General features: G+C 39.3%; 1 protein-coding gene across 1 annotated transcript in view; it reads left to right on the forward strand.

The window, feature by feature from the left end:
* The window catches only part of COQ3 (coenzyme Q3, methyltransferase), a gene marked incomplete at its 5' end in the record, with an annotated part of 43,399 nt that overhangs the window by 25,976 nt on the left and 3,345 nt on the right, over positions 1 to 14,078 (forward strand). The window contains 4 exons of the mRNA XM_012810386.2: positions 5,690 to 5,816; positions 9,007 to 9,159; positions 11,210 to 11,309; positions 11,635 to 11,877. Of these exons, the coding sequence (XP_012665840.2) occupies positions 5,690 to 5,816; positions 9,007 to 9,159; positions 11,210 to 11,309; positions 11,635 to 11,877 (623 nt within the window). The remainder of the gene's footprint in view (positions 1 to 5,689; positions 5,817 to 9,006; positions 9,160 to 11,209; positions 11,310 to 11,634; positions 11,878 to 14,078) is intronic.

The following is a 14,078-nucleotide window of genomic DNA, read 5'->3' on the forward strand; positions in this document are numbered from 1 at the left end:
TTTTTTTTTAAGTGTAGCTGTAATCTATTGGCTAGGATTTTATTGAGAATTTTTTCATCTATATTCACTGGTGAAATTGGTCTGAAATCTCCTTTTTAGTTGGATCTTTTCCTGGTTTTGGTATCAGGGTGATGTTTACTTCATAGAACATGTTGGGGAAGATTTCTTCCTTCTCAGTTTTTCAAAATAATTTCTGTAGTATGAGTATAAGCTCTTCTTTGAAGGTTTGATAGAATTTTGGTATGAAGCCATCTGGACCAGGGCTTTCTGTTGTTGTTCTTGGGAGGTTTTTTATTGTTTCTTCAATCTCAGTTCCTGAACTCTGTCTGTCCAAGAAATGTATTTCTTCTTGATTAAGTCTAGGGAAAGGGTGTGATTCCAGGTATTGATCCATTTTCTCCACAATGTCAAATTCCTGGGCATAGAGTTTCTTATAGTCCTCAGAGATAATCTCTTATATCTCTGTGGCATCTGTTGTTATTTTCCCCTTATTATTTCTGATTGAGGTTATTAGATATTTTACTTTTCTGTTTCTAGTTAATCTGGCTAAAGGTTTATTGGTTTTTTTCAAAAAACCAACTTTTTGTTCTGTTACTTTTCTTCAAGATTCTTTTGTTTTCAATTTCATTAATCTCAGATTGAATTTTGGTTATTTCTTTTCTTATGCTGGGTTTGGGATTGAGTTGTTTTTCTTTTTCCAATTCCATAATCTCATTCATGAGGTTGCCGATGTGCTCTCTGGTTTTCAAATGTAAGCATCTAATGCAATCAATTTCCCTCTTACAACTGCTTTTGTCTTATCCCACAGTTTTGATGACTTGTGTCTTCATTGTTGTTAGGTCAGAAGAATGTAACAATTTCCTCTTTTATCTCTTCCTGAACCCAACTATCATTCAGTATAAGGTTGTTTAATTTCTAAGTCTTAAGTAGGGGTGAATGTTTTGTTATAGTTGAGTTCCATCTTTATTGCCTTCTGGTCTCAGAGTATACAGGTATAATTTCTATTCTTTTAATTTTGCTGAGGTTTAATTTGTACCTTAACATGTGGTCAATTTTGGAGTGCATTCCATGGGCTAATGAGAAAAATTTATATTCCTTAGCTTTGGGATGGTGTGTCTGTTTATGTCTGTTAATCCCATTTGTTCTAGGGTCATGTTTAAGTCCTTTATCTTTGTTTTGTTTCTGTTTAGAGGATCTGTCCAGTTTGTCAGAGGGTTGTTAAAGTCCCCAACTATTATGGTGTTATAGCATATCATTTTGCTTGGACCCATCAAGGTCAGTTTCATAGATCTGGGAGCATTTAAGCTGGGTGCATAAGTATTTAAAATTGAAATGTCTTCTTGTTGTATTGTTCCTTTGACCAGTATAAAGTATCCATCTTTATCTTTCTTAACTTTAGTAGCTTTAAATCCACTTGTGTCTGAAAATAAGATTACAACCCCTCCTTTGTTTTGATTTCCATTTGCTTGAAATACTGTTTTTCATCCCTTAACCCTTAGGCTCCATTTATCCTTCAAGGCTAGGTATGTCTTCTAGAGACAGCATAGGGATGGCTTGTGCTTTTTTATCAAATCAGCCAGCTTCTGCCCCTTCAGTGGTGAATTCAATCCATTGACATTTATTGAGAGAATTGATAAGTGTGCTGGAGTTCTAGTCATCTTATTTGTGAAAGTCCATTGTGTAGTTTTATCCATTGTGTCATTGTGGAAGTTAAATTTTGACCTTTAGCTTCTGGGTGTTTACTTTGCTGGTGGTCCATTGTGGTGGTCAGTGTTGAGAATAGGTCTAAATATTTCCTTAGAGCTGGTCTTGTAGCGAATTTCGTCAGTGCTTGTATATCCACAAAAAGATTTGATTTCTCTATCAGTTTTGAAGTTTAGTTTAGCAGAATACAGAATTATGGGCTAAAAATTGTTTTGTTTAAGAATGTTAAAGGTAGATGACCACACTCTTCTGGCTTGGAAGGTTTCAGTTGAAAAGTCTACTGTCATCCTAATGGCTCTGCCTCTGTAGGTCAGTTGGCACTTACTCCTGGCTGCTTGCAGAATTTTTTCTTTCATCTTGACTTTGGACAGGTTCATTACAAGGTATCTTGGAGTGACTCTGTTTGAGTTGAGATGACCTGGGGTTCAATATCAATCTGAAAGGAGTGTATTTAGTAAATACATTTAGGAATATTTAGTAAAACTTGGGGAGGTTTCATTTATGATATTCTCTAGTAGGACTTCCATTCCTTTGGGACAATCTTCGTCCCCTTCAGGAATCCCAATTATTCATATGTTTGAATGTTTCATGGAGTCTTGTAGTTCTCTAAGTGCTTGTTCTGCTTTCTCTCTCTTCTTTTCTGCCTCTGTAACTACTTGAGGTAACTTGAAAACTTTATCCTCTATCTCTGAGGTTCTTTATTCTCCATGATCTAATCTTTTTTGATACTTTCTACTGTATCTTTACATTCCCTGATCGTTCCTTCATTTCCTTAAAGTCCTCCATATCCTTCTATATTCTACGTATCTCTTGTCTGGCTTTTGGTTCTATCTTTCCATTTTCTTGTCCATTCTCCTTTTATTGTCTTTATCATCCATATACATTTTTTTGAGACAGAGTCTCACTATGTTGCCCTCCTTAGAGTGTCATGGCATCACAGCTTACAGCAACCTCAAACTCTTGGGCTTAAGCAATTCTCTTGCTTCAGCCTCCCAAGTAGCTGGGATTACAGGTGCCTGCCACAATGCTCTGCTATTTTTTGCTGCAGTTGTCATTGTTGTTTAGTAGGCTTGGGCCAGGTTTAAACCCACCAGCCTTAGTATATGTGGTCAGTGCCCTAACCACTGAGCTACAGGTGCCAAGCCAATCATCCATATTTTAAATTCCCTTTTGTCAAGTCCATTAATTCTTTGTAGGTGGAGCCTTTTGCAGTAGCTGCCTCATGGTCCCTTGGGAGAGTTCCTCTGTTCTGGTTTCTCATGTTACCCAAATTTTTCTATTGGTTCCTCCTCATGTGTTCTTTCTTCTTGTTTGCCTCCTTGTCCTCCTTTCTCCTTCTCACTGCCTCCTTTGTTTCAAACAAAAGTCCTTGGTTTTGATGACAATATGTTGCAGTATGTTGCTGGACCACCAGATAGCACTGTGGTTTTTTTAGGAGACAGCACAGCCAGCAACCTCTGTGGTCCTTAGTCCAAACTTAGTTGCCTTCAGTGATTGCCTAATTGTTTCTGCAGCATTCAGACTTGTTGGGTTGGGATTTATTTATTTATTTATTTATTTATTTTGAGATAGAGTCTCATTATGTTGCCCTGTGGCTTTAGAGTTCACAGCAACCTCAAAATCTTGGGCTCAAGTGATTCTCTTGCTTCAGCCTCCCAAGTAGCTGGGACCACAGGTGCCTGCCACAATGCCCGGCTATTTTTTTATTGTAGTTGTCATTGTTTAGCAATGAACCTGCCAGCCCTGGTGTATATGGCTAGCTTCCTAACCACTGAGCTATGGGCACAGAGCTACAGGTCAGGATCTTAAAGCTCACAAGAATCCTTCAGGGGCAAGTCTCACAGTGTCCCTGGAAGACTTTCCAGTTCCCATGGGGTGCAGGAGTCCCTCAGCCTGTCCCAAGAGTGGAGTTCTGATCCTGGCAGGCAGAATTAGGATGGCTGTGCTTTAGGCCCCAACCCTCCCACAATGGCAAACCCCTGGCCACCCAGAACTTCTTAGTATGGCAGCCTCACCAGCCACCAAAGTCCTCTCCAACTGGCATTCAAACCTGGTTACTGTATACTATTCAAGTATCCACCCACTCTTCCAAGTTTTCCACTTAATGCATAGCTTCTCCCAACAACTAAAAACTCCAGAAAGGCTCCTTCCTGTCCAGGACCTCTGTGAGCAGCCAGCCAATCCCAAGGGGTCTCAATCACTTGCATAATTCATCAGATTTCTACTGCTCAGGATCATATGCTGTATCCAGTTCACCGCCTCCTCACTGTGCTCCCTGAGCCATGACTCTGGGTAAGGTCCCCACACCAGGTATGGCTGGATTCTCTCTTTTTCCCCAGTCATTCTATGAAAGCTCAGCTTGGCTCAGCACCTATGGCTCAAGTGGCTAAGGCGCCAGCCACATACACCTAAGGTGGCGGGTTCGAATCCAGCCCGGGCCTACCAAAACAACAATGATGGCTGCAACCAAAAAATAGCCAGGCATTGTGGCAGGCGCCTGTGGTCGCAGCTACTTGGGAGGCTGAGGCAGGAGACTCGCTTGAGCCCAGGAATTGGAGGTTGCTGTGAGTTGTGATACCAGGGCACTCTACCCAGGGCGACAGCTTGAGGCTCTGTCTCAGAAAAAAAAAAGAAAGCTCAGCTGAATGATCCTTCTGGTCTGCCATCTTGCTCTGCCCCCACCCCCAAAACTTTTTTTTTTTGAGACAGTCTCACTATGTCACCCTTGGTAGAATGCCATGGCATCACAGTTCACAGCAACCCCAAACTCTTAGGCTTAAGCAATTCTGTTGCCTCAGCCTCCCACATAGCTGGGATGACAGGTGCCCACCACAACACCCGGCTATTTTTTGTTGTAGCTGTCATTGTTGGTTAGCTGGCCTGGCCTGGGTTCAAACCTGCCATCTTCAGTGTATGTGGCTAGCACTGTAACCACGGTGCTATGGGCACTGATCCCCCCAAAACTTTTTAAAGGAGCTAAGTTAATAAGAGAGACAAGGAAGAAAATGACGGTCAAGATTAGTTTTATGTCCCAGGATATGATCTATGCATGCTTGAAAGAATATATATTCTGTTGTTGGTTAGGTGGAATGTTTTATACATTTTAAGTGGATGTTATTGGTTGATGATGGTGTTCAGTTCTTTTTTTGTCCTTGCTGATTTTCATTTGTTCATTTTCAGTTATTCATTTGTTCATTTCTCCTTTCAATTCCTTTAATTTTTTTCCTATATTTTCTTTTCTTTTGTTTTTTTTTAATCTTTTTGTTGTGTTTATCATTATTATTATTATTTTCCTTCATGTGTTTTGAAATTCCATTGTTTGGTGCATACACATTTAGGATTGCTTTGTCTTCTTAGTGGATTGTTCCTTTATCATGATATAATGTCCCTCTTTGTTTCTCGTACCTTTCTTTACTCTAAAGTCTGCTCTGCCTAAATGTTAGTTAAATAACTGAGCGTTCTACAGCAGAGCAACTGGTTCAGAAAGCAGTTATGTAAGTTTGAACTACATACCGGGTGAATGTTTTTTTAGGATATTGTATTTATACACATTTTCTCCCTGCAAAGGATGTTGAGTATATGTAAAAATCCACTTCATATAGTTAGCATGGCATCGACAGAATTCAAACTAGTTTTGACAGTCTTAGAATTAATACTATTCTAGTTTAAAAGGTAATGATTTACATTGAATATCATTCTTTTAAATTTTTTGCAACATAATATAGATACAAAAACTAATAGCATGGAAAGTTTATACTCATGCATTACTTGTTTTTGCTAATTATAATTTTGGAAATGTCTCGGTTCAAATTAGATGGTAAAATGTAAGACCTTTATTTTTAAATCCAAAATTAAGTTTAAAAGAAAAACCTTTTGCTTATTAATTGCAATCTAACATAGATGTCTATGTAAAAATTATTCAAGTACAAGTATATAATTTCTTACTGTGCAATCCTTTTCTCTAGATATTTAATTTTTTTTCCAGTTTATTCAAAGAATCTGCTCTGTTGGACTCTACAAATTAAACCAAGAGTTTTCAACGAATATAGAGCCATGTGGTTCAAATCCTGTAGGATGACCTTTTCCTATGTGAATAGAATGAAAAAATGCAGGTGAGTTTCATTTATTACTGTGGCAAAGATTTACATAATTATATGCAATAGTTTAGCATTAATTATGTTTAATAAGCCCAGTTAGTATGTAATAGCTCATGTGGTTTGATTAAAGTAGGTTTTATTTATTTAAATATTCATAACTAAGTTATTTCTAACACTTATTAAATTCAGAAAATTTCAAGCCTACAGAAAAGGTGATAGAATAATACAATATACAACCAGTATATGGCTGTCATCCAGATTCAGAGATAGCTTTTCTTTTTAATATAAGACTATATTATTTGAGAAGTGTTTTTACTTCCTCAGAATATCCCTATGATGAGACACAAATAATGCAGTACTTGAAATCATAAATGATTTAGCTACAATGTAAATATGATAAGGTAGTAAGTATATACCCTTTGTAATAAGATTGAATCAAATTAATGTCTTTTTGTATTTTATAGACTAATTTCTAATCTTGTGAAAAATATTACATAGAATTAATTAGGACTTGAACTCTAAGTGTATGCTTCTAACTCTTGTGAAAGATCTCCTTTGAGAGTGAGTGTATACGAAGTCAGTCTTAGTCAAGTGAGCAACCACTGACTGTTATCTTTAGTAAATTAGTCCTTAATTACTGAAGCTTTGCATGAAGCATAGAAAAGAAGGCTAATATTCCTAAGATAATATTAAAGGTGAATCACATTTGAATTTTAAAAGAATAAAAAGTAATGAATATAGAACATACTCTCCATGTGTAGCTAAAAATAACATAGTAACAGTTTGAAAGGCATTGCCCTTTCTAACTTAATGTCCTTATTATCTTTTGCCCGCACAGAACTTTGAGGATTTTTTTACACTGTACTATGACATGGAAATCAGTGTACTCTGGTTTTTTTGTTTGTTTGTTTTGTAATCTTAATTTATTGCCCTAGCTAGAGTGCAGTGGCATCATTGTAGCGGCATCAGTGTAGCTTACTGCAACCTCAAACTCCTAGGCCATGCCTGGCTGATGTTTTCCATTTTTAGTAGACACAGGGTCTCACTCTAGGTCAAGCTGGTCTTAAACTCCTGAGCTCAAGTGATCCTCCCTGGGCTTCCTAGAGTGCTAGGATCACAGGCTGAGCCACCATGCCTGGCCAGGGTAGTGTCTGTTTAACCCCTTAGTCTCCTTATTTGATTAAAAATTGTCTTCAGGGCTGGGTGCCCATAGCACAGTGGTTACGGTGTCAGCCACAAACGCTGAAACTGACAGGTTCGAGCCTGGCCTGGTCGAGCTAAACAACTGCAACAAAAAAATAGCTGGGTGTTTTGGCGGACGCCTGTAGTCCCAGCTACTTGGAAGACTGAGGCAAGAGAATGGCTTAAGCCTAAGAGTTTGAGGTTGCTGTGAGCTGTGACGCCACAGCACTCTACCAAGGTTGACATAGTGAGACCCTGTCTCAAAAAAAAACAAAAAACAAAATTGTTTTCAGGGAAATTATATAATTTTCTGGGCATTTTCCTTCAGATTATTTATTTGACAAATGTTTCCTGAGCACCAACTATGTTCCAGGAACTGTACTAGTAGCTAGGAATAAAATGGTAAGCAGGACAGTGCATGCTTGCCTTCATGGGGCTTCTGGTCTGGTAGGGAGACAGACATGAGCAAGTAATCACATAGCCAAGTGAAGAAGTATAAATGTATAGGGTTTAAACACGGGGCTATGACCTAGTTTTGAGGATCAGAGAATAATTCTTGTATAACACTGAGCTTGGCTAGGTGCAACGGCTCACATCTCTAGTAATCTTAGCACTTAGGGAGGCTGAAATGGGAGGATTACTTGAGTCCAGGAGTTTGAGACCAGCCTAGACAATAATGAGATCCCATCTCTACAAAAAAAATTACTTATAAATTAGCCTGGCATGGTGGCATGCACCGATAGTCCCAGCTTCTCTGGAGACTGAGGTGGGAGTATTGCTTGAGCCCTGGAGTTTGCGGTTGTTGTGAGTTATGATCATGCCTCTGCACTTTAGCTCTGGTGACATAACAAGACCACATCTCAAAACAAACAAACAACGAAAAAACACCCGTTAACATTCATTTAAGCTAAGGTCTGAAAGGTGAGAAGGAATCAATCAGGTATTTGTGGGAAGAATGTTCCGACAGAGGGCACAACATATATAAAGTCCCTGGGAGAAGAACAAGCACGGCAAGTTCAAAGACCTGAAAGAAGGCCTGTGTGGCTGGGCTGGGAGGACGAGAAGGGCAGTGGGAAGTGAGTTTGGAGAGGGAGGAAACTGGGGACAGAATAATTTGGAGCTTTGTTCGTCATGCTAAGGATTTTTGTATTTTTTCTAATGTTACTGGGTCATGGAAGCTTTTTGTGTAGGAAAGTAAACGGAGATACTTGTATTTTAGAATTTCATTCTGGATGCGTCATGGAGAACAGACTGGAAGGGGATGAGGTAGAAAGCAGCCAGACCAATTAGAAGGCTAGGACAGTAGTTTAGGCAAGAGGTAATGGAAGCCTGGACTAGGGTACAGTAGTAGCAATGCAGTGAAGGAGATGGAGACACCTGGGCTCAAATCCTGAGCCACTGTGTCCTTACCTATAGAGCGGGGATAACAATAGTACCCTCCTTGTAGAGTTCTCAGAAGCATTAAGTGAGATGATATAAGCAGAGTTCTTAACATATCATTAACTGGCAATTTTTGCAGAATCTATCCATCTTACCGGGTAACTCATGACTGTCAGCGTGTGTTAAGCAATATCTGGCATTTACTAAGTGCTCACTAACTGGCAGCTGTCATTACTATTGGTAGATGCAACCCAGAAGGCCACGTTTTATAAAGTTCCATTTTGAATTGAAACTTACTTTAAAAACAAATTAGTTTTGTTTTGTCTCACTGTTTTTATATATATATATATATATACATATTCATAAGGAATGTGATTATAAGAAGTTTTAAAGCATCACAATAGAGTAATATATGTATGTAGACTCTAACAAATTGTAAATAAGAATATCTTTCTCTGTAATATAACCCATGCTCCATTGTTGGTTTTTTGTTGTTTTTTTTTTGTTTTGGCTGGGGCCAGGTTTGAACCCACCACACCCGGTACATGGGGCCAGTGCCCTACTCCTTGAGCCACAGGTACTGCCCCCACGTTCCATTTTTTAAAAAGCAATATTTGCTTGTCTCTTTGTTTTTACCTCTTAGGTACCCTTGGACGAGACTGTACAGTACTTCACACACCACTGTGGACAGCAGTGAGATAAAAACCTTCCTGGTCCTGGCTCACAAGTGGTGGGATGAGCAAGGAGTATATGCGCCTCTTCATTCTATGAATGACTTGAGGGTTCCATTTATTAGGTAACGTTCCAGAAACTTGAAGTCTTATAAAATGTAACTTTTTGAGAATTCATTTTCTTTTGCCTGCATGTTTCTCTTGGGTTACACCTAGATTCAAAATTCTGTATTTTGGCTTGGTGCCTGTCCCTCAGTGGTTAGGCCGTAATACATAATCTAATTTACAGTATTACAAAGGAATCATTTGGGTGCTGTTTGAAGAATGACGCATCAGACTTCACTGGAAATGGATCCTTTCTGCATAACTTTCGAAAGTGATTTGTTTAACCACTATTCATGTTATTCTTAAAGTTAAATTAATTTTAATAGTAAGAAGAGGTATCCTAAGATACTCTCATTACATGTAATATTTATTTTAATGTAAGTATAGCTAAAATTCACAAATAGCCCAATTTAAAAGTTTAGTTTATGATACTGTTAGGTATATATTATAGGCGGAAGGCCTATATGAAAAAGCCTTTAAACAGTTCCATTTTGTGAGACCAAGTGTGAAGTCTTTTGTGAGCAAGGAAAAGAAAGACCTGGATAGAACTCCGTAAAGTGAGTCAGGCCTCAATCATGTAGAAATGATGACAAGGCCTGCTCGTTTGTATGTATGTGTACAGATGTTTGTGTGTGTAGTAAAGTATTACTGTTACTATCCAACAAAATTCCTTGCCTGCTGCCCGGGAGAGAACTAATATACTAAGACAGCAGAAGTTACAGCAGGGCACTAGGCAAAATTTCTCAAATCTGTCTCCTTGAGAATTTGGGGTGTTAAGGTTTTTGAAGGTAGTTTGGCACACAAAAGACGAGGTAATTGGGTCTGCTGATTGCCTGGGAATGAACTCAAAGGGTCTTCTTGGCTGAGACAGTTCCTGGACAGAGGATCACAAGACCTGCTGTGTCAGTTCTCTGGCATGGCCGTGGTCTGGTTGGTGTCAGTTGGTTTCGCTGAATGCAGAGTCTGGAAGATATCTCAAAGACCAGTCTTAGGTTTTATTATAGTAATATTATCCATAGAAGCTTCTAGGGAAGTTACAAATCTTGCACCAAAGAGAGGTGACTCTTAAGCGGTACGCAGTTACAGGAATGCAAGCTGGGAAACAATGGCTAGTTAACTTCTAGCTATGTCTGTACTTCTGAGATATCTGACTTCACCACAGTTCTTGCCTTGTGACCTTACATTACTTTAATACAGGTGGTTTCATTACTATGATTGTCTTAGAGTTAAGTTCACTTGATTCAAGTGCCTGTGTACATGCTCATACATGAAAACACTACTAACAGAGATTAAAAGGGATTCACTTCAGAAGGGAATATAAACAAATTCTGAAAATGTATGTCTCCCACCTTCTTCCATCTGTAAAATAACCTATTTGCTGCTGACGTGGAGTGGGTCTAGCAAGTGCTGATAACATAGCCAGTAGGCTATCATGTGTCATGTGCAAATAAACTTCACTGAATCTAAACTAGATTATTTTGAAATTTCTTTTTCCTGGCTCGGCACCTGTGGCTCAAGTGGCTAAGGCACCAGCCACATACACCCAAGGTGGCGGGTTCAAATCCAGCCCGGGCCCGCCAAACAACAATGATGACTGCAACCAAAAAATAGCCAGGCGTTGTGGCGGGCGCCTGTGGTCCCAGATACTTGGGAGGCTGAGGCAGGAGACTCGCTTGAGCCCAGGAGTGGGAGGTTGCTGTGAGCTGAGATGCCATGGCACTCTACCCAGGGGGACAGCTTGAGGCTCCTGTCTCAAAAAAAAAAAAAAAAAGAAATTTCTTTTTCCTTGTATTATTGCTAAAGCAATTAAGTCATAATTACTACTAGATTATTTCAGAGTTTTACTCAGCTTCCTGCTTTTGATTATTGACAATGTTTTATAAATTTAATATAAAATGTTTTATAAATATAAGTCACTTAATGCTGGGAATAAAAGATGTATTTATACAAAAATCCATTATCCATTTAAAATGGGGGTTAATATTTCTTCAAAAATGATATACTTTTAAGATTTTTCACTGATAAAATTAATCATTTGTGTTTTTTTATGTTTTGGCTTTTTAAAAAAAGAGACAATCTTTTGAAAACAATTCCTAATCATCAGCCAGGAAAACCTTTGTCTGGGATGAAGATTCTCGATGTTGGCTGTGGTGGTGGATTGTTAACTGAAGTAAGTGACTTAACTTTCTTACCATTTTACCTGGGGAAAAACAATTAAGAAGTGGGCTTGTGCCTTCCAATTCTTGGGCTTAAGTGATTCTCTTGCCTTAGCCTCCCAAGTAGCTGGGACTACCAGCACCTGCCACAATGCCTCGCTATTTTTTGTTGCAATTCTCATTGCTGTTTTAGCTGGCCAGGGTCAGGTTCAAACCTGCCACCTTTGGTATATGGGGCCGGTGCCCTACCCGCTGATCCACAGGCGCCGCCCTGGATAAACTTTGATTGCTAACATGTTCTGTTTTCTTCCTGAGAATAACAGTTTTCTATGCGATTAGCCTCTAGGTAGGCTTGGGGCTTCAGTTATTGGAATCGATCCTGTGGATGAGAACATTAAAACAGCACAGCGCCATAAATCATTCGATCCAGTCCTGGATAAGAGGATAGAGTACAGAGCCTGTTCCCTGGAAGAGATTGTGGAAGAGACTGCAGAAACATTTGATGCTGTTGTAGCTTCTGAAGTTGTAGAGCACGTGATTGATCTAGAAACATTTTTACAGTGCTGCTGTCAAGTGTTAAAAGTAAGACTTATGGAGTTTATTTCTGTTTTTGTTCTCCCAAAGATGCGTATGCATCCAACATTTATTAAATGTTACACAGAAAAGGCATAGTAGAAAAGAAACCAAGAAACCAGTGTTAGGGGACAGTATCTCTCCTGAAGATTATTTCTGCCTGCCAGCTGGTCCTCATTACCAGGATTTTCTGAGGATCTTGATAATGTTGGTTCTAAACATTGGAAAGCCATACACTTCTAGCAGTATTTTTCCATTGGTACAGTCTAGATATTTAACAGACATTGAATGAGACTTAACAAGAAATTGATTTGGAGTAATACTTAAAAATCAATAAAAACAATTAGCACAAATTTACTTAAATAGCATAAGTAACTCTGTGCAATGGTTTTCAGCTTATGAACAAGTACTTCATACCTTTGATCGTACTTATAACTAAGGAAGGAAGGAAAGGCAGGAATTATTATTACCTTCTTTGACCTATGACTACTCAGGATACATGAGATCTCATAGATCACTGGGTATTTAAGTCAAAAGTCATAGGCTCTGGAGTAGGATTTACTGCTAGATCGTGTGACTCCTCGTCTAGGTCTTCCCATTACTGTGCTGATACAGCACAATTCGCCGCAGGCTTAGTTGTCCTTTGAATGTGCTTCTAATTTTCTTTTAGTAAATATCCCTAAAGTAATATTATTACTGTATTACTCTATAGTTTATATATTCAGGAGGTAACAACCTAAGGATAAAAGCTAAAGGGAATGAAATGTTTAGCTTTTATCTATTTTTTAATTTTATTTTTATTTATTTATTTTTGAGGTATGGTCCCTCCTCAACCCCAGGGTACAACACAGTGGCGTGATCATATAGCTTGCTACAACCTCCAACTCCCAGGCTCAGGGATCCTCCTGGCTCAGCCTCCCAAGTACCTAGGACTATAGTCACACATCACCACTCTCAGCTCATTTTAAAAATTTTTTTGTTGAGACCTAGTCTCATTACATTGCCCAAGCTGGTCTGGAACTCCTAGTGTCAAGTGATCCTTCTTTCTTGGTACCCCGAAGTGCTAGGATTATAGGAGTGAGCAACCTTGAACCTGGGTAAATAGAGCTTTTTAAAACTTTATTTTTAAGTAACTTTATTTTTTTTTCTTTTTTTATTTTTAAGTAATTTTAAATTTGTAGAAGAGCTGTGGCTGTCTTGCTCTTCTGTTAACATCTCACATAGTAAAGGCAGTGACTAGGCTGAACCACGCAAGGCGCCTGTGGCACAGAACCGAGGGAGGAGCTCCCTCTCAGATGCTGACCCTGCACTTGCCAAAAGGGGCTGCCTGTGCCAGCTGTGCCCCTAGGAGCCTCACTTGCCTCCTGACAGTCCTAGCTGGACATAAACCATGGTATAGTTCTCAAAACTAAGAAGTGAGTATTGGCATTACACAGCTCTGTAAATTTCATTAATTGTTTTGCTAGTGTCATTTTTTCATTACAGGAGCCAGTACGGCCTCCTACATATATTTAGTTTCCATGCTTCCTTGGTCTCCTTCAATCTATACTAATTTCTTGGTGTTTCCTCCTAAATGGAGTTTTATTAGGCTTATCTCTTATTTACCAAGAAAAACTCCTTCATTATTAATTTTCGTACTGTGTGTCAGTCAGTAGGTATGCATGGAGGGTCTCTGACACATACGGAAAAATGCTGGCCTTGTGGGCTTTAAGGCTAATTTTTGCTTTAATGGAAAATGGAAAGGCTGTATTTTATTTTATTATTTTTTTGAGACAGAATCTCACTCTCTCATCCTGGGCAGAGTGCCCTGGGTCATAGCTCATAGCAACCTCAAACTTCTGAGCTTAAGCAATCCCCTTGCCTCAGCCTCCCGAGTAGCTCGGACTTTAGACATCTGCCACAATGCTGGCTAGTTTTTTTATTTTTAGTAGATTTGGGGTCTAGCTCTTGCTCAGGCTGGTCTCAAATGACTATGCTCAGGTAGTCCACCCATCTCAGCCTCCCAGAGTGCTAGGATCCAGGGATGAGCCACCACACCTGACTGAAAGTCTGTATTTTAAAAAATGACCATTGCTGGCTCGGCGCCTGTGGCTCAAGCGGCTAAGGCGCCAGCCACATACACCTAAGGTGGCGGGTTCGGATCCCCAGCCCGGGCCCGCCAAACAACAATGATGGCTGCAACCAAAAAATGGCCAGGCGTTGTGGCGGGC

This window comes from Otolemur garnettii, unplaced genomic scaffold (assembly GCF_000181295.1).
Source record: "Otolemur garnettii isolate 467f Iridium unplaced genomic scaffold, OtoGar3 scaffold00132, whole genome shotgun sequence".
Taxonomy (NCBI): domain Eukaryota; kingdom Metazoa; phylum Chordata; class Mammalia; order Primates; family Galagidae; genus Otolemur; species Otolemur garnettii.